This window comes from Psammomys obesus, unplaced genomic scaffold (genome assembly GCF_907164565.1).
Source record: "Psammomys obesus unplaced genomic scaffold, mPsaObe1.curated_primary_1811, whole genome shotgun sequence".
NCBI lineage: Eukaryota > Metazoa > Chordata > Mammalia > Rodentia > Muridae > Psammomys > Psammomys obesus.
The window spans coordinates 13961811-13985803 of record NW_026596240.1 but is presented as its reverse complement, the minus strand read 5'-3'; the positions used below and the strand labels follow the sequence as shown (position 1 = coordinate 13985803).

At 38.6% G+C, this 23993-nt stretch overlaps 1 protein-coding gene across 3 annotated transcripts in view; it reads left to right on the top strand.

Annotated features, from left to right (window-relative positions):
* Exoc6b (exocyst complex component 6B) overlaps positions 1–23993 on the top strand; it is a 442378-nt gene that overhangs the window by 143423 nt on the left and 274962 nt on the right. For 2 of the 3 annotated variants that reach the window (XM_055596434.1, XM_055596435.1), the window contains one exon: positions 23445–23621. The exons of the other annotated variant lie outside the window; for it this stretch is intronic. In XM_055596434.1, the coding sequence (XP_055452409.1) occupies positions 23445–23621 (177 nt within the window). The remainder of the gene's footprint in view (positions 1–23444; positions 23622–23993) is intronic. 3 annotated transcript variants of the gene reach the window in all.

Below are 23993 nucleotides of genomic sequence, written 5' to 3'. Positions count from 1 at the left end.
GGGGGAGGTGATCAAAGAGCAGGCCAATCAGATTATGTCAGAGGCAGTCCCTCTTCCCATTACTAGGTAACCCACTTGGACACTGACCTGCCATGGGCTACATCTGTGAAGGGGTTCTAGGTTATCGCCATGAATAGTCCTTGGTTGGAGTATGAGTCTCTGGGAAGTTCCCTGTGTTCAAATTTTCTTGTTCTGTTGCTTCAAAATATCTTGATTCTTGGCCTTCTTATGATATGAGCAAATATAGTGATTGTATCAAAGGATGATCTTTGCTTGTTAAACCTCTAGGAAGTATGAGGAATAAACTGACCTGTATATGTTTTACCAGTAGATTTTAGTGTATGCCATTAAGTTTACTTTTACCCACAATTGACTGTTTTTTTGCATGTTTTCCCCTTCTCATTCTTCACACTTCACTTACTTTTTCTCGGGTCACTTTCCTAAAGTAATAGATATGTTACTTGTGTGATTTTAGACCCTCCCCAGATGTGAGAGTAGTAATACATTGTTGATACAGAAGAGAGGGTAGGGCTCAGATGCATCTTCTGTCTCTTGAGAATGACTTGGCTGTCTAAGTGAACCTACCTGTCTATTGACCTTTGGAAAATGGCTCATGTTAGGTAACATCTGTGGACAGTTAATTATCATTCCCCCCATATGGCCTTTGGCTCATATGTTTTTGACTTGCCATCAACAGAGGGGGAGGGGGAAGGGGCCTTCTTTTAACTATTATGAAAATCTGAGGAACCTTTCTTTTGCTCTTGAATTCATCCCACTGATAGCCTGCAGAGGGCAGTACATGTATGGTAAATTGATTTGTGGTTTTAGTTTTTGAGTTTTGAGATGAAGTCTTTTTTTTTTTTTATGTTTTATCTAAGTTCAAATAAGGTAAAATAGGTTTTGAGTTATTATTGATGTATTCAGTGTAGTCCATAAGTATCAAGATTGTTTTCTTCAGTGTTGTTGGGTTAAGGTAAAATATAGTTATGAAACTAAAATCAGTTATAATAACTTTTCCTTACATCACCATTTTTAAACTGTCTTTTAATTTTTTTTTTCTGAGAACCAAAGACAGTAGAAATTTATTTCTGTATTTGTACATTGATTGGTTGATTGAGATGTGTTGGGGATTGAATTGGAGGCCTTGCAGGTCCCAGGCAATAGCTCTGCCACTGTAGCTGTGGCCCGGGAAGGGCTCTGTTAGAAGCTATGAACCAACCTTGCTGAGTGTTGTTTGTTTGGAGTCTGAGGCAGTCCATATGTTAGGTGGTCTGTCTTTGCTCCGATGCCATGGGAGTGGTTGTCTTACTCAGCAAACAGAAGAAGAGGAAAGGTTTCTTCTTACTCTGAATATTCTCTTTTTAGGGTCTGGAATTCGCTGAAGGAAAAGCCCAGACTCTAATAGTATGTAATTTCAAAGAGCGTTTATTCTGCAGAGAATTCAGGCATGCTGGGTTCACCCACCTTCATAAAATGGCGGCAATCCCGAGGGGAGCACGAAGGCCTCTTTTAAAGCTAGAAAGGGGAATTCCTGCTGTGGCAATGTAACCTCAGTTGGGATTGCCTGGTGCCCATGGAGGCTACTTGACTCTGATTGTGGCTGGCTTTTTGGAATTAAGTCTTGTCAGTCTAACCTTAAGATATTTGGCTCCCATTATCTTTGAGACAAGTTGTTGTGATATATCCAATTTAGCAAATATTTATAAGATGCTTTTTCTTTATACTGAGAGGCCATTTACACAAAGTAAGAATGGCTAGAGGCCAGTTTGGAAGCTGTGTCTCTAGAATGTTTAATGTTCTGTGTAAGCTGCAGAGTCTTAACTGTAACCTTTACAAGTTGTGTTTTGTTTTCATATTTTATGGGATTCATTGGTGCATAAAACATGCCTGTGCTTTATGCTTATTATTGAATAGTTAAGTAAGGGAGCTGTCTGTTTTAATGTTTTTCAGAAATGGGAAGGGGTGAGTGAATGAACAATTGATTCTGAATAATTTATGTAAGTATGACCATTGTAGGAAATGTATTAACTAGGGACTCCTATCCAAGGTTGTTTTCAATTATTCTTTTGGGCTTTGGCACACACCTGTAGTCCTGGCACTTGGGAAGCTGAGATTAAAGGAACACTTGACCCCAGGACTTTGAGACCAGGCTTGACAAGACAGTAATATCTATTCTCAACACACAGGCACACATGGACACACGCACACACACACACCAGAATTCAGTAATTATAGGATGGCTTGCCGGTGGTGACTTCACATATATCTCTACATGCTAATTTCCTCTTCTCTAAAGTGAGAATCACACATATGATTGAGGCCTAAGCCAATCCAGCTTACTGTGTTGGTGCACAAAGCCCAGGCATAGTTGTCATCATCTTCATTTGAATTCTTTTTTGCAGTGTTCTGAAGGATTCAAGGATTTCTCTAATTTTAAGAGTGAAGAGAAAAAAGTTTTCAAAGTGTTTTTAAGGATCTGAAAGCATGGTTTATTCTTTTTATTTTTATTTTTTTGGGAGGTTGAAACTATTTACACCAGCTTTCAGGAAGAGCCTTCAGGCTCTCTGAGACCTATTTCAATGACACCAAGTTTGGATTTTGTGTTACTCTTCTTCCTATAGTGGTTAAAGCCAGTAAATCATTTGGGGACTCTTAGAAGATCATTGTTACAGCAGTTTTCATCGGCATCAAGTGACCAGGGACTAATCAATACAAGTTTTGTTTTTTTTTGGAATAGTTAGTAATCATTTAGCAATGATTTTGATGGAAATATATAAATGAAAAGCATTTTGACAGACCAGGCCTGGTACTAAAGGAGGGAGGGTGCATGTTGGCTGTGTGGCAGGTTGTGGAGACCTTGAAAAGTTGTTAATTTGAGGAAGGGAAATATCAATATCTCTGTGGTCTTTCAGGAAAAAAAAAAAATCCTTTTTTTTTTTTTTTTTGGTGGGGGGGGGTGAGCCAGATGACCTTCCAGGCTGGCTGGCTCACCCTCCAGTTTCCTAGGGAGACTGATCATGGGTAGCAGAGCATTTAGCAGTGGGCTGTAAGGAAATGATGGTTGAAAGGAGGAATGACTGTTATTTCTCACCAGCAGATAGGTACGTAGCACCTGGTGAAATGATTCAGCAGTTTAGAGCTGAGAGATGGTGAGGAAACATGTGGGGAGTAGGGGGCCCAGGAGGGGCCACTCTGTTCCAATCCTTCTGGGGTTGTTTTATTCCCTTTGCTCTGAATCGTAAATGTCTGTTCTTGCCAGTGTTCTCCTCACTCTAAATCCTACCCTCAGAGTTCCTTTGCTATTTGCAGAGGTATTTAGACAGCAGCTGTTTGAAAATTTAGGTACCTTGGTCTGGGTGGGACTTGGAGAGAGGGGAGCTGTTTCATCTGTCCCTTAAGAATGAAAGGTACTTCCATCCTTTAAAGCTCAGGTTATTCTGTTCCACTCTCATTCCTGGTCAAAAACAGGCCTCTTGTCTGGATCTTTTCTTTTTAATGATTTCCATGAAAAGGCTTTTATCCACGCTCTGACATGACTGTCAGAATACACATTTCAATGTGAGAGTGCTTAAAAGGCTATTAATATTCCCCTGTGGAAAAGAAAAGTACTTAAAAAAAATCCATCTGTCTATACACAAGTTAACCCTATTACTTTCTTTCTCCCCACCCCCTCCTTCCTACCTGCCCCACTCCCTATTCTCTTTCTTTTCTCATCCTCTTCCAGGTTAAAGCCATAGTCTTGGTATAAGCCTTATATGTCCCCCATCTCCTATGAGCTGTCACATTGATGGCTCGGATTAATTTAGTTTAGATCCAAGGATATTAAGGAGGAAACAAGCTTAATTTCTCTCTAATGCTACTGTTGAGGTTCAGTAAACAGGCTGCTCCTTCGGAATCCAGGGCTCATTTCTCTGTCTCTCTGTATGAATCTCGGGTATGTGAGCAGAATGCATAATGAGTGCATAGTCAGCGTGACTGGGAATCTAGAGGCAGCAGGAGCGGCATGTAGCATTAACAGCACAAGCGTGCTCTATCATGCGTTTATGAGGTGTGGCGACTCAGGCTGATGTCCGATTGCTATCCTGTGGAAGCAAAGGGCTCTGGAGCAAAGAAGGAATTTGATAAGCTTTGGATTAATTTATGGGTATGTGACTATGGAACTGTCAACATAGTCGATCTGTTGTTTTGGTGGGAGAAGGTTTTATCTACGAACTACTCTTTCATCGTTGCTTCCTCAAGTGTTATGGTTGTATTCAAGGGCAGAACACAGGCAGTGACATCATAGCAGCAGTGGAAGGAACTGCTACTGATCATTTTCTTCCTTTTAGGACAAGTGACACTGGCACCCTTCTTTTCTCCACTGTGGTTGTAATGGTTCAGATTTTCCTCCTGTCACTCCCCCCAACTCCCAGAGTTTGTATCTTTTTAGACTTTATGAGTGATGGAGGTCATTAGAATTGCTTTCTCAAATTTCTTTCTGTCTTTCTTGTCTTTCCTCTGGGTAATCACCTTCTCTTTCCTATTCCAGAGGAAGAGGTGCTTGGCTTGCTTAATGTAATTAATAGCTATAAACTTTTAATTCTTGTTCCAGAATTTTTAAAATTTGGTTCCTTTTCTTTCATTCTTCCATTTAGTTTCTTGATTGGTTCTGTGACTTGTACTTTAAAATACAAAAAAACAATGAAAGTTATTTGTTTGAATATACTTTCTCATGAAATTAGCTTCATTTAAAAAATAGTTTTAGAGTTCTTTTTTTACCATTAGTACATTTGATATTCTAGTTCAATTCAGTTTTTTTTTCCCCCCTGAGGATTTCTCTGCTTAATATGAAGGAACATCCGTGATGGCCTCTGTGCTCTCACAGTTACTTGGCGTTTCAGTGTGGTCTGGAAGACTGGTTGCAATGACAGTGATAGATGCTGTGTTGGTCTTAAGTTTTTGTGACTTCCTAAGACTCTCATGCTGTAATTCTAACCCACCAGAGCTGGCATTAAGAGGTGGTACTTTGGGAGGCACTTGAGTCTTGGGGGTATAAAATTTATTCACAGGAGTATAAATTTTAATGAAAGCAATAATCTTAATGAAAGGAGGAAAGGTTCTAAAGAGGCCCTTTCCTTCCACCTTGTGTGGACACAGTGAGAACCAGAAAGCTGTCCTTTACACTGAGTTTGCCCACACTTAGATCTTGGACTTGTGATCTTCCAGAATGTTGAAAAGTAGATAAATGTTGACAGTCTGCCTGGTAGGTAGCATCTTCTTGTAGGGTCTGAATAGACTGGCACGGATGCTTTAGTGAAGATATACTGTCTGTACTATGGGAACCTGTCCTGCCATTTGCAGTTTACCTCCTACCAGATGGCTGGCTCTCCAAATGAAAGAAAAGAAGCCAGTATTCTCTTCTATCATGTTTATATCTGGGAGGGATGGTAAATTCTGACTAGAATTACAATTTTTTTACATAAAATTTAAATTAAAAAATTTAAAAATCTTACAATTTTTAGATAATAGAAGTTGTTTTTATATATTAGCTGTTTAGAGGTAGCAGAGCCTTAATGAGTTGATAACTGTTTACCTGCCTCTGCACAGCAAGCATATGTGCTCTATTTTGACTCAGGTTTAGTCACAGTTTTAAGTAAGTCACTGGTCTAGGCAGATTTATTATTATTAAATGCCATGCCCACCTTGGAGATTTAAAAACTATGAATATGTTATGATTTTTTAAATATTGAAATGCTCTCTGAAAATAGACGTATGTGTGAGTGTTCTGCATGTATGCCAGCATTCCAGAAGACAGCATCAGATCTTATTACAGTTGGGAGTCACCATGTGATTGCTGGAAATTGAACTTGGGGCCTCTGGAAGAACAGACAGTGCTCTTAACCTCTGAGCCATCTCTCCAGCCCCAACTTTTTTTTTAATTATGTTATTTAATATACTACTTAAAACATATTAATCATACATAATTAAAAATGTCATGACATTTTCATGCAGGTATATAATGTGTTTTGGTTCTATTCAGTTTTCATTCCTTTCTTGTGCCTCACACTTTTTCTGACCCCCCCCCCGTTCCCCATCTAATCCTCTAGTTGCATTATACTATAGAGAAATGGAATAGATAGTTTCCATATGGCCCCTCTATCCTCTAGTTATAATTTCTTCTGCTTCCCTCTTCCTGTGTGTGTGTGCATGGTGTGTGGGGGTGCTGGGATCCAGTCCAGGGTTTTAGGCATGTGAGCACGTGCTGGCCCGCTGAGTTTCACGCAGCCCCTTCCTTGGTGTAGTGTCTTGCATTGATGAGGCATAGTAGTTATAACTGATAATCCAGTATTGACTCTATTAGCAGCTTACGTTCATAGCTTCTCTTAGAATGCACCTTGTCTAGTACCTTGTGTGGTCTGATCAGGTCCACATGCTCATCATTGTAGCTCTCTCAAGAGTAATTTCACTTACTGTAACTCCATGTTCTTTATACATGCATACATACATACTCATGACCTCCAGCAACCAGTGAATTTGGTCTTGGTTGCTTTGCTTCTTCCAGATTGTCAAATGGTGTGAAGTCTTTTATCATGGTCCGCACTCAGCAGTGTGCTGGTGTGCTCCTCTGGGTTTGTTCTTAGTTGCTTGTTTTTAGTTTGAATGATAGTTTATCTCATGAATACTCCAGAATTCACACATCACTTTGGCTGCTTCAGAGTTTTGGCGGGAGAGACGAAAGGGTCTGTACACTTGTGCAAGTGTCTCGTGTGGATCCTCCTCTCTGAGTCATCCAAGTTTCACAGTGTGCGTCTTAGGGTTTCACTGCTGTGAAGAGACGCCATGGCCACACCAACTTTTATAAAGGGAACTATTTAATGGAGGCTGGCCTACCATTAGAGTAGTTCATTATTATCGTGGCAGGAAGCATGGCAGTGTGCAGGCAGACATGGTGCTGGAGAAGGAGCTGAGAGTTCTACATCTTGATCTGCAAGCAGCAGAAGGAGACTATGTTCCACTGTAGGTGTAGATTGAGCATATAGGAGATCTCAAAGCCCACCCCCACAGTGACATACTTCCTCCCAAAAGGCCACACCTCCTAATAGTATAGCTACTGATTCCATAATAACACATGGTAGTGTCTTTATTTTTTTAATTTGCTCTTTATCTTCTTTTATGGGATGCTTATTCAGTTATTTTGCTCGTTTTGTTATTCTAGTATTCCTTTTTATTATTTTGTTCTACAATCTAGGGTGTAGGTTATCTTTTAACACACATACTCTCTCAACAGGGTTTCTTTGTTTGGCTGTCCTAGACTTGCTGGACCAGCTGGTCTCAAACTCACAGCAATCCACCTGTCTCTGCCTCCTCCTTTGCCTCCTTGAGTGCTGAGATTAAAGGTGTCTGCCACTACACCTTACTTTTTTAATTTTCTTAACAGTATCTTTTGGAAAAAAAAAAGATATTTATTGATTTTAGCAAATTCCAATCTAGCACCTTTTTTTTTTCTTTTTTTACCTTTTGTTCTTGGAAGTATCATGCTTTTGGTGGTGTTTCTAAAAAATGTTAACCTAGCCTGTGGCCACCACTATTCTGCTTCCTGTCTTCATGGGCTTACCTTTCCTGAAAGTCCCTTCACCCTGCTGTGTGTGTGTGGGGGGTGGGGGGGGTGGGGGGGGTGGGTGTGTGTGTGTGTTTGTGTGCACAGGCCTGCCTTCCTGGCTTTCTTCATTTGGCATAAATGCTTAGCAATTCATTCCTGTTGCTGGGCAGTAGTCCATAGTTTCTTTATCTATTTAATGATTGATGAATATTAAGGTTTTTTTCCAGATGTTTCTATTTTGCACAAAACTCATTAATATTATTTATAAGTATTTGTGTGGGAAACTGGCTTAATAAGAGAAAGTGCTCTCTTATTGGTCATATAGTAAGTGATTTTTAGCTGTTTAGTTATTCATTATGTGCAATTTTAGTTCTATCATTAATGTTCAGTGATTCACTTATGCTATTTTTATGAATTGCTGGTCTTTTATTGTTTTTTTCTTGAAATTTTTGGATATAATTTTACTGTTTTCAAGATTTGATCGTTTATTTGTTCCCCTTAAAGACTTATTTTTGATTGGACTCAGAATTAGAAGTGTTCAGTGAAGACAGGCTACATCTTTTGGCAGTCTGTTCTTACTGTTTTTCTTGGGTTTTCTTCATTTTCTTTGCCAAAAGTTTAACATATTCTGAGATAGCCTCCTCCTTGGTTATCTTAGTGCATTGTTTCTTCAGAGCAATATATGTGTGTTGGAGAACACATGGAATAACAGGATGCTGAATCTTGGGTACGTTAGTTCTGGTTGCCTTGTTTGAGTTTTTTGACAACACATTGGCAGACATCATCTTCTGTAGGGAGATAGGAAGGCTTCTGGATTCTGCTAGCCCTTTTAGACCTCAACCACTGAGGCACAGTGGTATCTTTCAGTCCAGAAATATGCTTACTTCCCATTTTTACAATGACTACATCAAGTCATTGTACAATACAAAACTCAGATGGACGCCTACAGTGCATCTGCAAATAGACTTGGGTCTCCTTTCTCTAATTCTTTTTGGTCAAGAATGTCCCTAACTCAAGATACCTTCTTCAGGGGAAAACCTGGTTTGTTATTCCCAGACAACATAACCCTTCCATATTCCCACTTCTGATCCAGACAACAAAACCCCTCTGTATTCCCACCACTGAATCATACAATATAACCCTTCTACTCTCCCCCAGAGCATAAATAGCTACTTCTGTGGCCTTGTGTTTCTCATAGAAAGTTTGAAGCTTGTGGTCATCATCCATGCTAACAGTTTTGATAGCCAGTGGCCAGGAAGGAGATACACAGCTTCATCTTGACACAGTCAACCACCTAGGTGGTGCTATGAAAAAGAATCAGTCATAATTTTAAAATTACATAAGCATTACAAAAATAGTGTATTTGTTTTCTGTGCTTCTTTTCCCTTTCCTGAACCATGAATCATTTGTATGTATGACAGCTATGAGCTTAATGTTTATAGCAATGTATTTCTAATGCTAGAAATTATTTAGATCTCAGTTTTGCCACTGACATCTGTCTTATGTTCCAGGATCCAGTTGAGGACCCCATGTTGCATGAAGTTGTTATATTTGTATAGGTTTCTTCAGTCAGAGTCTATCCCTCATTCTATCCTTTTCTCCATGACCTTGATATCAATCCATTGTTTTGGAGAACACCTTGTTTGGATTTGTATGAAGCCTGTGTGATGGTTGGATTGAGGTTATGCATGGTTAGGATGGGCATAGGCTAAGTGGCTTATTGTATCATGTCAAGGTTATACAATAGTGACCTGGGTCACCAGTCAGAGCTCTCTGTACAAAGTTCTTATTTATAACTTTGAAAGTCTCTAAATGCCTGTTGGCTGTATGTGTTTCTTCCTTCTTTGTACTGTTTTGCTTCTTCTGTCTACATGCATGTCTGTCACAGCAGCAAAGAGAATATGGCCTTCTTGGACTTTTACAGTGAGTCTCTAAATCAAATTGTATTGGATCCCCAAATTTGTTCTTTCGTAAAAAAAAAAAAATAGCTTTGTTTCTTTAATACACTTTGCATTTTAAAATGAGTTTTTCAGTTTCTGCAGAAGTTTTTCTGGGACTCAGGTCCTTATGCTTTTACTTCAAGCATTCCTGTCCATGGAGTAACCTCTCCAGCCCCTGGTTTTAATTTTATGAGGGATAGTTTTGCTGTGTAGGTTAGGCTAGCTTTAGATTCTTCCTGGTCAGATATCTTTAAACTCTCCATCTTTCTGTGTCAGCTTTCCAAGTGCTGGAATTACAGGGATGTGCCATAACACCTGACTTATTAAGCCAAGGAGTTTTACAGCATGCTGGGTCAAGAACTAGGGGTAAAAACACTTTTAAAAAAGTCACTGGTACCTTTGTCATTTAGGGGAGGTAAAAGTTTTGTGCTAGCCGCTAGAGATGATGACCAAGTAGGTAGGTTTTTGTTTTAGGTTTAAAATCATAGCATAATGTCATTTCTGCATTGTGTCTAGAAGCCTTTTAAAAATCTAAGATGATAGTATATTTTCCTGGCAAAGTAGCATTTAAAAAATATATTTTTTGCAGTTCGGGAAGTTGAACTTAGGGTCTCACACATGCTATACTACTGAGATGTATTCCCAGCTGCCAATGTTTATTTTTCTTAGACTTGATACAACAGTGGGGTGCTAGGTCTTTATGACCAACTTACTCTCACTTCTCCTTAGTGTGAGTCCTTCATGATCCAGGCTAGTCCTGCTACTCATCCTTTCAGAGGGTCTAGTTGTTCTGACCCGAAATTGGGGGGTGACCAAGGCCATTCCTCTTTGTCAGAACCTGACCTTTTCATGACTGTTAGTATTATGTTCTCAAAAGAGACATTTAGCCAATCCTTGTTAGCAAATAAGATACCAAAAGAAAAAAGAAAGGAAGGAAGTAAGAAGGAAGGAAGGGAAAAGAAAGACTATCAACATTGGTCTTTTTTCCTCATGCTCTAAGTATTTTTGAACCAAACTTGGCAAGTTTTCACCATTTTGTGTTATGGTTATTTTTATAGAACTGTGTTTGTTTCTCAGTTGCTCTCTTAACCAGCTATCACACAAATAGTTGAGACTCTTACATTTGTTTAATAATAAGCTTTACAACATAATAATTGAGGAGTTATTACTCCTTCTTAACTGTCCAAGCTAATTTGGCTTCCTCCCAGTGTATATTCCAAGATACGTGGACTTTGTGCCTTCCTGACCCTGCTCCTCTGCTGACACCACCAGGACCTCTTCTTAGCCTCTCCTCATGGCTCAACCCCCTACTTTCACTTCTAACTCCTTCTCCTCTGGCTGGCAGGAAGGCTAGCCCTATTCTCTGCCCTGCTCAGCAATTGGCTGTAAGCTGCATTATTAGCATACCAGGGAATAGTTGGAGGGTAGTGTTTATACAACATTCAGACAAGAGATTCTCAGAACAATTATTAAAATGAGAGATGGGGCAGGGGTGAAGGCTGGGGGCATATAACAGAAGTCAGCATTTGAATTACACAATAACACAATAATTATGAATTTTTGAATTATAAAATAATTATGCCTACAATCTTGTTGGTTTTGTCTTTTGCCTTTAAAAAAATGACTTTGATATTTTCTTTTTTTTTTTTTTTTAAAATCTAAATTACATGTTTACTATTGCCAGAAGTGGGCATCTTTCTAACTCCTTACGCTTACATTTGCTTAATTAAATTTGTTCTCATAATAGATAAACTATATTTTTATTTTAAAAAATTGACATAAGTATATTTCTTCATACTATTTCAAAATATGAGTTTTTAAATAAATTAAATAATACTTCTTGATACTTACGATGCATAATTTCTCTTTTTTTTCCTGAACTAGTTGATACTTCCCATTCATACTTTTATTTTCCATTTTTATTTACTACATAATGATAGATCTAGAGTCAGTTTATTTTCAGTCCCTCTATTGTATGAACTTATAAGTGTAAATTTGGTCATTCTTGGTAGTCTAGATACCTGCTGTGATGACAAAATTAAGTTTTAGTTAAATGATGAATAGAAGCCTTTAACATCTTGTGCAGCACCTGGCTTTAAGTTAAAACTGGAAACAGAAGCTTGTGTGAATGTACAGTTTTACACTAGCCAGAAGACAGCATATGTCCATCTGATCTTAGGGCGATTTTATAAGTTTCAAATGGGTCTCTGGCTCCAAGCCATTCTTGCTGTCATATTTTATTACTTTTAGTTCTTTTCTTCTTACGGAAATCCTGCATTTTTTAACATTATTTTTAAAGCATGTGACACCATTCAAGTGAGTATTGCCATCAGTGTCTTAAAATTGTGTCTGAGTTCATACAAATAACTCAGAAAGCATCACAACAGAAAATGTGCCGTAAGCAGTCAGGCAGAGTGGACAGTGGCTGCCTTCTAGCTGTTTGTAATCACTTGCAACTCTCAAGAGAACAACAAACTAATTTGGTTTTCTTTTGGAAACATTTTTTACTAGTTTCTTTGCTGGGTAATAGTAAAGCATTTAAAAATCATTTATAGACAGGCAGTTCAAACCGGAAATTTCAGTGACTTTCTTTTAATTGAACCTTCAGCCGACCCTTTAATTTTTATGAGAGACGTGTGTCAGCAGCCTTTTATATTCTTTTATAAGCTAGACTGTATTTGTAAAGCCTAGTGTTTCAGATTGGCTTCATTGTATTTTTTTCTGTTCTTTTCTCTGTGATACTTTTTACAAGGAGTGGATACTTGAGATAGGTTCTCCATGTTCTCTGATATTTTTTCTAGATGTCCTTTATTGTTCGTGAAATTTTAATTTTTGTGGAAACTTTGAATCAGACATTTATTCATTTTGATTATTCTACTAGGCTTTTTATAGGTTGACTAAATTACAAAGCTGGTGTTACATTTTCTATGGCTGCTTAAAATTTTGGGGGTAGAGAAATTTGATCTCTGTGTTATGTCATTCTTCTTTCCAAACTTGTGTTGTCTGTGGGTGGGTAGGGGCTGGGAGACCTTCAGTATTAATGGAAGCTGTTGATAAAATAAGGAAACATTGGATTGTGGTGGCGTTTTTGGACATTTCTTCTGCATCAGTCAGTGCTAGCTACTCTCACAGAGTGAAGTTGTGAAATGAGTCAGTGATTTATTTTATTTTTATTTTATGTTCATTGGTGTTTTGCCTGCATGTATGTTTATGTGAGGGCATCAGGTCTCCTGAAACTGGAGTTACAGACACAAGTTGCCATGTGGGGGCTGGGAATTGAACCCAGGTCTTCTTGAAGAACAGACAGTGCTCTTACCTGCTGAGCCGTCTTTCCAGCCTTTATTTTATTTCATTCATTTTTTTTTTTAAACAAAAGTATGTGGCTACTTTGAAGTAATGATTCTCCTGACTCGCCTTCTTAAGCACTACCGTTACAGGTGTGTGCTATTACATTTGATTTTGAACTTTTGAATCTTTGGTAGAAATCTTGAAGTGATTAACGCAGAACTTTGGGATTCTTTCTTATGTTTCACAGCGTTTTCTTTTTCACTTGAGCTGTTGCAGGAGATGGAAGCCAAGCTTACCATGGCAGCTCATCTTGTTTTCTCTTTGGTATTTCTATTATGTACAGGTTGGATATTTTTATAACTTTCCTTTAAACACTGTGTGTTAGAATGAGTACGTAAGTTTTATATTTTCATCACTTTTCTTCTAACGTTAGCAAGCTGTGCTTTCCATATATGTAACATATGCTTAATATATATATATGATATGCATATTATATATATTTGTATTTGCAGACTTGCTTCATTATCAGTAGCTTATATTGTGAAAGCAACAATTACATTTTTCTCCCGCGGAAGTTGCCTTATTGCATTTGAATTCCCTGTCTTTGCTCTCAGTAGTAACTTACATGGCCAATGGCATATTCTTCAACTTTGCTTCAATCCCAGGATCATGCCCAATTGTCAAGGGAATTCATAGGATATGAGTGTGTCCTGGACTTTCTAGTCAGCCACACTAAAGGTACATGCTTTCTCTGAAAAAAGTGGTTTTCTTCACCATTCTTTCCTCGTCAGAGGGCAGCTTGGATTATTGCTCTTCACTTTGATGTGGTCTTGGAATTTCTTCTTCTCATTGGACTTCTTACAGAAGCCTTTATTTAAAACAAACTGTTTAAATCAAATTATGACTTTTTCTCACATCATTTTTTTCATTCAGTGCCATGTCTAGTAAGTTATGTTATATTATTTTTTATGTGAATGTATGAGGAGTTATCAAGAAGGTAGAGGATATAAGGAGGTTCCTGGTGCCTCATTGCACTTGCAACATCTCATTTTCAGATTTCTTTTTTTAATAAATTTATTTATTTACTTTTAAAATTTATTTTTATTTTTTTATATTAATTAGAGTTTATTCACTTTGTATCCCAGCTGTAGGCCCCTCCCTCATTCCCTCCCAATTCCACCCTTACTCCCTCATCTCCTCCCATGCCCCTGTTCAAGTCCACTGATAGGGGAGGTCTTCCTCCCCTTCCATCTGACCCTAGCCTATCAGGTCTCATCAGGACTGGCTGCATTGTTTTCCTTTGTGGTCTGGTAAGGCTGCTCCCCCATCAGGGGGAGGTGATCAAAGAACCAACCAGTGAGTGCATGTCAAAGACAGTCTCTGTTTCCCTTACTAGGGAACCCATTTGGATACTGAGCTGCCTTGGGCTACATCTGTGCAGGGGTTCTAGGTTATCTCCATGCACAGTCCTTGGTTGGAGTGTCAGTCTCAGAAAAGAGCCCTGTGTCCAGATGTTGTGGTTCTGTTGCTCTTCTTGTGGAGCTCCTGTCCCCTCCAGGTCTTTCTATCTCCCCCTTCTTTCATAAGATTCACTGCACTATGCCCACAGTTTGGCTATGAGTCTCAGCATCTGCTTTGATACCCTGCTGGGTAGAGTCTTTCAGAGGCCCTCTGTGATAGGCTCCTGTCCTGTTGCCTGTTTGCCCCCTTTTTTCAATGTCCATCCTGTTTGCCTTTCTGAGTGAGGATCAATCATCTTACCCAGGGTCCTCCTTCTTGCTTAGCTTCTTTAGGTGTACAGATTATAATTTGCTTATCCTATATTATATCTACTTCTAAGTGATTGTGAATCATGTATGTCTCTCTGCTTCTAGGATACCTTACTCAGGATGATCTTTTCTAGTTCCCACCATTTGCCTGCAAATTTCATGATTTCTTTGTTTTTAATTGCTGAGCAATATTCAATTGTGTAAATGTACCACAATTTCTGTATCCATTCCTCAGTTGAGGGACATATGGGTTCACACCTGTATTTGATTTTTGGCAAAGAAGCCAAAACCATACAGTGGAAAAAAACAAAAACAAAAACAAAAACACAGCATCTTCAACAAATGGTGCTGGTATAACTGGATATCTACATGTAGAAAAATGCATATAGATCCATATTTATCACCCTGCACAAAACTATAGTCCAGGTGGATCAAAGACCTCAACATAGAACCAGACACACTAAACCGCTTAGAAGAAAAAGTGGGGAAGAGCCTTGAACTCATTGGCATAGGAGACAACTTCCTGAACAGAACACCAACAACACAGGTTCTAAGATCAACAATCAATAAATAGGACCTCATGAAACTGAAAAGCTTCTGTAAAGCCTAGGACACTGTCTTCAGAACAAAATGACAGCCTTCAGATTGGGAAAGGATCTTTACCAACCCTATATCTGACAGAGGGCTAATATCCAGAATATATAAAGAACTCAAGAAGTTAAACAACAACAAATCAAGGAATCCAATTACAAAATGGGGTACAGAAGTAAACAGAGAATTCTCTGTAGAGGAATATAAAATGGCAGAGAAATTCTTAAAGAAATGTTCAACATTCTTAGTCATCAGGGAGATGCAGAACAAAACAACCCTGAGATTTCACCTTTCACCCATCAGAGTGATCAAAAATTCAAGTGACAACACATGCTGGAGAGGATGTGGAGAAAGGGGAATGTAAACTTGTAGAAGCACTTTCAGATTTCTTTTCAGTTTGCTACCTGAAATTGAATGTCACAGTGACGAACAGAGCTGTTTTCTTCTTGATTATATGGTCCATGAAGAGAAACACATGTGATTATTATTTTTGTTTCCTTTAGATACTGTGTTTTCTTTGCTCTGGGCTCCTCCTTGAGTTTTTATTTTTGACTGTTTTTGAAGTTTAAATATTATATGCCTAATTGTAGTGGTTTTTGTTTTGTTTTGCCGGTTGAATAACATGGGCTTTGCTGCTCTTGAATCTGTAGTTTGGTATAGGGAATCAATCTGGAAATTCTCAGTTGTTCCTTTGGATTACTCCTGCTCCCTCTACTCTCCTCTTCCTCTGTCATTCCTCAAACATGGGTTTTATCTTTCGTTGTTGCCTCACCGATCTTGATCTTTTATTTTTTGATTCTGTTGTATATTTTAATAATTTTTCCTACTTTTCTTTTAGTTTTAATTTTGTTGTTGTTGTTGTTGTTCTATCTCAGGCTCAGAGGTCTTGTCCTCTGCTAGTCCGCTGATAAGCCCATCAAAGGCATTCTTGTTTGTTCTAATGCTTTTGATCTCTGACAATTCTTTTTTGTTACTTCTTAGAAGATTTTTTTTCTATAGGTTTGTGCTCATGTGTGTTACCTGCTTTTCAGTTAAAGCTCTTCACACAGTAGTCATAGGTTTAAAGTGTTTCTGACCAACATTTCTACTGCAGCTGGTTCTGGGTCTGCTGCTTCTTTGTTTTCTTCGAACTGTATTGTTGCCATTTATCATGCCTTGTAATTTGCTGTTGTATCATGTTAGAAGATTTCCTTAATTTTTAAGGTAGCATAACATTACTGTAGTTACTTATCAAACTCCTTCTTCAGTGAATATCACCATTATCCTTATGTCTGTCTTGGTTGTTGAAATAGCTCTGTGGTCCTCATGTGAGTTCTTCTGCATATAAGTTCGTCTCCTCGTCTTTATCTTGAGGAGCCGGAACGCTGCTGTCCTTAGTGGGGAGTTTTGCCTTCTCACTCACAACACCCAGGGTTGCACTTTACTTTGTTTCTTGCCAGCACTTTTCGTTGGGTTCTTCTTGATAAGTGATGCTCCTAGTGGCTATGAGATGCTGCCTCTTCATGGCTTTGTTTATATTTCCACAATGGTTGGCTGATTGGTTATTTTGTCTCCTTACTGTGGCATGGTGCTTGGTATGAATCATTTAACACGAAATTATTCACTTTTGCTCTTAGTTTTACAGTTTTCTTTCCATCATAGAGGGGATGATGTGTAGGAGCAGAGATTTTTCACAACATGGTTTGTAGGAAAGTACAAAAAGAAAGTACAGGAAGAGACTGGGGTTAGGATACTTAACATCTTAAGAATATGCCTCAGTGACAGTCAGGCTCTGATTCTTCTCCTTTACCTCCATATCCTGGCATAAATCCATTTATTAGGGAGGAACTCTCAGGATCTAATCCTCTTTGGAAATACCACCAAATAGATTCCTAGATGTTTGCTGTATTTTGTACTCACCTCTTAATTCAGTCAAGCTCTTGGCCAGGATTACCAAACATAAGTAATGATTTGAGCATCTTTCACATTCTTGTTTGGAGATGTTCCTATTCAAGTCCTTTGTTCATTTTTATTGTTTTTTTGTTATTGAGTCACAGGGCTTTCTTAGATTGAGGTTGTTGATCCCTATGAGTTACATGAATTACAGGTACGTTCCCACCCTCTGCATTATCTTTTAATCCCATTAGTGTTTTCTCTGATGTTTAGTGGCTAATTTTAAAGCAGATAGTGATTGCCTTTCTTAATATAAAAAAATGCCAAAACATTATCATACTTCACAGTGATGGACATCCTTGGACTCCATTGACTCTTACAAAAATGACCTTATATATGACAAAAACGTAGCTTTTTGTAATCCTCTTGTAATACTTTTTCTCTTTTGAACACTACTTCCCCCCCCCCTTTTGTTTGAGTATGACATTGTAGATGCCAAATGTCCAGATGAAGTGTCTAGAGCGGCGAACTCTTGGCTGAAACATGCAGTTGCTTTGCAGTCCTTTTCAGGATGTTATTTGGAGTCTTAATATCTTGATTTTCCCATTTCTTTGTGCATCACCTGTCTTTAGGCATTAGACACAGAATAGACCAACAATTCCATTTTACTCTGTTGTTATGTTAGTGTTTATTTCTTTGAAGGAATGAGGGGTTGATTTGAGATTGATCATTCAGCAGTAAGATCTAATGAGTGGAGTAAGGGTTAGAAGTGGAAAAAAAGCAGAGGGATCAGTGTAGGCTCTAGTTCCAGGGGAGTCTGGACCCTGTGAGGCTTCCTGAGAAGGTTTGTGGAGCGAGCTATGGGAACAACAAATTGGTGGCACCTTTATCTGTCCTGAGTGAGGGCTGCCTCATTTACAGGTTGTGCTTCATGAGTGCCAAGTTATTTCTTACGGTGTTAGAAAAGCCCTCGGTTTGGCAGTTGAGGTCCCCGAGGTTTGGGTTACTTTCTTCTGGATTTGTAGTGCAGATTGCTGGTGAAGCCAGAATGAGAAGGTGAGGCCTAGAGGGTCTGCATCAGTGCCCTGTGTAAATGCACCGTGCTTGCTGCTGCCGCTGCTGCCGTGCTTGGCTTTCTAATGTGGAGCCGCAGCAGCTGCCCCAATGCCTGTGCATCTGAGTAGGCTTCTAGGAAGCCCATGCTTCCACAGTAGATGCAGGTTCCTGTTATCTTCAGAGGAAGGCAGCTGGGATATTTTGCTTTGTTTTAGCTGAAGGTCTTCATTTGCAATATCTTTTTCAGTCCGGGTGGTACTCCTAGGTAGATTTGATAGTTGGTTTTTACTAGATAAGACTGTTCCAGAAAAGCAAAGCAAACCTTACTTGATAATAGAATCAGTAAATTTCAAGGTTTGGGCCCAAAAACTACTTATTCCACAAAACTTAGTGCATTTATTACTCAGCCTTTTTACAGTGATTATAAGAGGTCCCCAGCCTCCAAGTTTAAAGTCCCTCCTTTCATTTCTAAAGTGATTTGTGTATAATGTAAGCCACTAGAGGTCAGTGTTGTGTTGATAAACACAGATGCCTTCAGGTTTTGAGTCTTCCTTTTGAACTCTGAATCTTGTTGCTAGTTGTCTTGTGAGCTGGGACTTGCATTCCACACGAGGCCTTTATTTAATAGTGTGTATAAAATGCTTCATAGGAACTCTGACATTTGACAGTTAATAGTGACATCTTAGGTTCACAGTTCACATTAGGTAATGCTGTGGCTATGTGCACAGCCCCCTACTGCTTTCTAGTAGTTTATCCTTGAATTTTAGGGACAGGTCACATTCTCATACGGACTCCATTTTGTTATCTGCTGCATGCATGTAGTAAACTTGTATCTCAGTTGTACTCTGTGTGTGTTAGGTGCCTGCACTGGGGATTCCTACAGTGACAAAGCTTTTCTTATTTTCACATTGATTCACATTGTTTTAGTGTTTTTATGCCAATTTCACCTGAATATCTAGCAGGCTTATGATATTCAACCTTAATGATTCTTCATTTAGCCTGTGATTGGCATGTTCTCTGTTCTGAAGTTAGCTCCACTATTTAGCCATCAAAACCAGAATACTTTGAATTGTTCTCATTTTTTTTCTCTCTATCATGTTCAGCATTCATATCAACAAAACAGTTATCTCTGGTTGGACCTTACTTGGTTGTTATCATTGTTTTTTGGGTTGTTACAGTGATCTAGGTTGCTTTTCCTGCCTTTAGTCTAGTTTCCCACAGTTGATTACTCTCTGTACCGAGATGATTTCTCTATATTGTAAAGCAGACCTTGTAATTCTCTGTTCACACTCCTTCATCATTTCTCCTTTGCCTCCTCAGCATTGAAATTGCTTCACATGGTATTCAATTAGGCATTCGATACATGTTTGATGGAGAACAGAAATATAGAAAGTACCATTTGAGTTATATATAAGGGACACTGCTTTCTTTTCATTCTCTTCTTCCCTCCTTCCCTCCCTCTTTCCCCTCTTTTTGTTCTTGTTTTACCTCTTTTATTTATACTTTTTAAAAGACAGGGTCTTATGTAGCCTAGCCTACCCTTGAACTTACTATGGTCCTTCTATTTTCATCTTCCAAGTACTGCCATTACAGGTGTGCTGCCATGCCTGCTTACAGAAGGCTTTCTATAGGAAAAACTTATTTGAATTTTGGAGAAAATGTTGGATTCAGTCATGTTATCGGGTAGAGGTATAATGTGAGTATACAAGTGGAAAGTCCCTTTGGTTTAGGATTTGATCCGAACTAAGTAGAAGGGACTACTGATATTTCTTTTTTTTTTTTTAATTTATTTAATTTTATGTGCATTGGTGGGAAGGTGTCAGACCACCTGGAACTGGAGTTATAGACAGTTGTACTGTCATATGGGTACTGGTATTTGAACTTGGATCCTTTGGAAGAGCAGACAGCACTCTTAACCACTGAGCCATCTCCCCAGGCCCCTGATCTTTCTATTATGTGGAATGTAAGTAATTAGTTTTTGGAGTTTGGTCCTGTACTTCTTAACCTTCACTCTTAATTTGCATGAAGATTTTTGCATATACATTGAACAGGAGCTTTGGTTAGGGGTGGTGATGGAGGTGATGAGTTCCATTATTGTTTTGAATCAAAGTGATATCAGAAAATACCAACAATATAGAAAACTGGAGATGTGCTTGTGAGTTATTGAATAAGAAAAGAGAACAAAAGTTGAGGAATTCTCAAGGAAGAATAGGTAGGAATGGCAAAGTGAATTAAAGTTATTCACTGAAAGAATGAGCAGGAAAAAGTGAAGACACTAGTGCTTAGGACTCACGGCCACTAAGTGCCTTGTCCTTCCTTCCCTATAGAACAGGCTGAGTCTTAGGAGTTAGCTGGTTGCTGCCACAGTTCTGAATTTAAATGTTCTTGGTAAAGAACATGTTAAGAAAGAGCTCTGAAAAGTTCTAAGTGGAATTTTTCATAAACTTTAATGTTACATTTTCATAATGGTCTATTTGTGTTGTATTTATTTGTATGTGTATTTTGTCTTTGCCATCTCCTTTCAGTCTCATGTATTTTGAAAGATGGTGAGTTGAACGGACTTCCATATTGGTAATATCTGAGTATTTATGTGATTGTTCCACATGGCATTTTGTAGTTCTGCCAGTTCCTGCATGGCAGGTTTTCTGGTAGACCTTTTCCAGACATGGAAATGTGGTTATTGCTTGGGCCACAAGCAGACTCTAGGGCTTTAAGAATGCAACACAAAGCCCTGTGACTTTAGTTCAGAGCTCACTCCTTCATCATAGTGACTGGCAAGACTGTCTTGTATTCCCCTAAATTGATAGAAAGACTGTATGTCAACATCAACAATAAAAACAACAAAAACAAAAACAAAAATTATAGAAAAAAATCTAAAGTTATTTCCCTAGGTACTTTTAGATTTGTATGGTCTTATGTTTAATGTCAATATCTAGTGTGGCTCCTCTGGATTGTTTCTGCTAAACTGTCGGTATTTGATTGTGAAAGAACACTAATTGGTTGGGATTTGTTGTGAAGACATACTTAAGAACATCTTTGGCTTTCATGTTCTGAAAGAAGGTAGAGAAAGAAGGGAGTAAGCAGTCACTCCTCCATAGAAGATTTGTTCTTTGGAATAGGAAAGTGTGGAAGTTCTCCATTCGTTTTGTTTCCTGAGTCCTTGGTCCTTGGTGTGTGGTCTGCAGCAGATCAGTGCAGGAGGCTGGCTCACTGAGAGGTGTAGAAAGGATGCTGTACTTAACTTGAGTTCACGAATGCTTATGTTTCGTATAGACCCAAATTGTTTGTGGTTGCCTGCTCTAGCTTGGTTTGTTATTGAAGCCATGGATTTGGTGTAAGTGAACCCAGAATGCAGAGAAACAAGTTTGTGCATTGATTCAAATCTCTGGAATGTAGAGTCTTTTTATTTTGTTTTGGTTGAAACTAGCCCACATAGTTCGAGTTTTTCTGTTTTGCTATAGTTGTTTCATTTGACCAGTGCCTTAGCTGACTTCTAATACTGAAGAATTATCTTGAGTTCCTTAATCTCATTTAGATTCAGTGACACTTATTTTCTCATGAACTCATTTCAACTTGGTATTGAGGAGAAATATATTAATTAATATAGTGATCTTCAAGAAGTCATGAACTCAAGTCTTGCATCTTGGCATGATATGGAAAAGCAAAGTTTAATGGAGAAAATTTTCTGAATTAAACAAATTACCCGAGTTTCTTATCTATCTATCTATCTATCTATCTATCTATCTATCTATCTATCTATCTATCTATCTCTCCCTTTCTCTGTCTGTCTGTCTCTCTCTTTATCTATCTATCAACTATGTATCTATCATCTGTTGTTTTGAGACAGGGTTTCTCTGCATAGCCCTGGCTGTCCTAGAACTTGCTCTGTAGATCAGGATGGCCTCAAACTCACAGAGATCCTCCTGCCTCTTCCTCTGGGTGCTGAGAACATAGGCATGTGCCACCATGACATGGCTACCGAAGTTTCTTAGTGATAGTGTCATTACCATTCTTTTTTTCTTTTTTCATGTGTGTAGTATATATGTGAATTTACATGTGCTTGTGGAGGCCCAGCATTGGTGTTGGGTTTCTTCCCTGATTACTCCCCACTGTATGTATTGAGTTGTAGTTTTTCACTTGAGCCTAGAGATGCTGATTTGGCCAATCTCACTAGCCATATTGCTCCTGGGATGTCCTGTCTCTGCCTCTCAAGGATATGCAATGTACACTGTATATTTTGGTGTGGTCACAGAACCCTTATTGTGGAAGACATTTGCCCTATTCTTGAGCTGTTGATATAGTGAAGAATGAAGGTCTGGAACTTAGGAGCTCATACTTGAAACTTCTACTTATTGCTCATTGGTGTTGTGACTGGAGCAAACCTTTTGTCTTAACCTCAATTTTCTGAGAGTGGCTAAATTCACTTGTAGCTGCTCTGTGTGGTTAGAGGTTTTAATGTTGACTCTGGATGGGTCATTCTCTTTCTCATCAGGTCTATTCAAAGTATAATGTCATTTTAATTAACTTTTTTAGGTAAGTGCATTTTAAATTCTAAAGAATAAATCCTTTAAAACTCCTTTCCGTAGGCTACATTGAAAAAATGTGTTTTAAGGTAATTCATCCTCTTGACTAATTTTATTGCTTTCATATCCAAAACTCTGTTTTTTAAATAATCCCTATGCTTAAGTTTATTGCAGTTCATTTCAAATTGCTGTTCCATCTTCTTTTATCATTTTTGGTTTCAGTATTGCCTTTCTTTGTAGGATATCACCACTAGCCATTTGTACCACACTCCTGGACATGTAGGTGAAAATGGGATGGGTAGAGCTGTTACTGGTTGTTTAGCAAATACTTTTAAAGGCTTATGATAGTATCGACAAGGGTTGTTTGTTTGTTGTTTGTCTGTGTTGGCTCTGAAAAGGGCTAATCCAGGACAACTCCAGGACAAACACCGCACCTTAAACTGAATCTGGAAGTGCAAACCTGGGGTCCCAGCACTCGGGTCACGGAGAGGCATCCTCCACAAGACTCTGTATCACACAACAACATGCATCTGTACAAGACCCTGCATCAGACAACAACAGGCATCTGTATCAGACAACAACATGCATCTGTACAAGACAACAACATGCATCTGTACAAGACAACAACATGCATCTGTACAAGACCCTGCATCAGACAACAAAACAACATGCACACTCAAATTGACTTTCAGGTCTAAAAATTTATCTATTAATAAATCTTTTTTTCCTTAAGGTATTGATTTGTTAAAAAATAGTGCATTGGAAGCTTGAGGGTTTTTCCCTTCTAATTTTCATTATTTTCTGTATTTATGTTTAAATATCCTAGGCCCAACAGCAAAGAAGCCTGGATAACATTGTGTTGCAACAGCCTAAAATAGGTAGCAAGAGAAAATCTAAGAAAGATGTTTATACAATCATTGAGGCAGAGATGGAGAGCACAAGCCCGAAGTCTGAACAGGATTCAGGAATTCTGGATGTTGAAGATGAGGAAGATGATGAAGAGGTAAGAAATATTCAAATTAGGGAAATGAGACAGTTCTTAAGTTCAGTATGTGATGTTTGAAATGTGCTTATTCACATAATAGCTATGTGACTTTCAGAGTAGCTGTAGTGTTAAAGTTAATTGAACCCTAAATTAAAGAAATTGAAACAGCATAAAGGTAATTTACACTTTAAATGTATCATTATTTTGATTCCTTACTGATAGGATACTTCATCCAGGAATGGAAGAGGGGTGTTGGCCTGACTCAGGGCCCTGTTAGTAAGTCTGAGACAGTCTTTTGAGATCAAGAAAATTTATTTTTTTCCCTCCCTCCCTCCCTCCCTCCCTCCCTCCCTCCCTCCCTCCCTCCCTCCCTCCCTTCCTTCCTTCCTT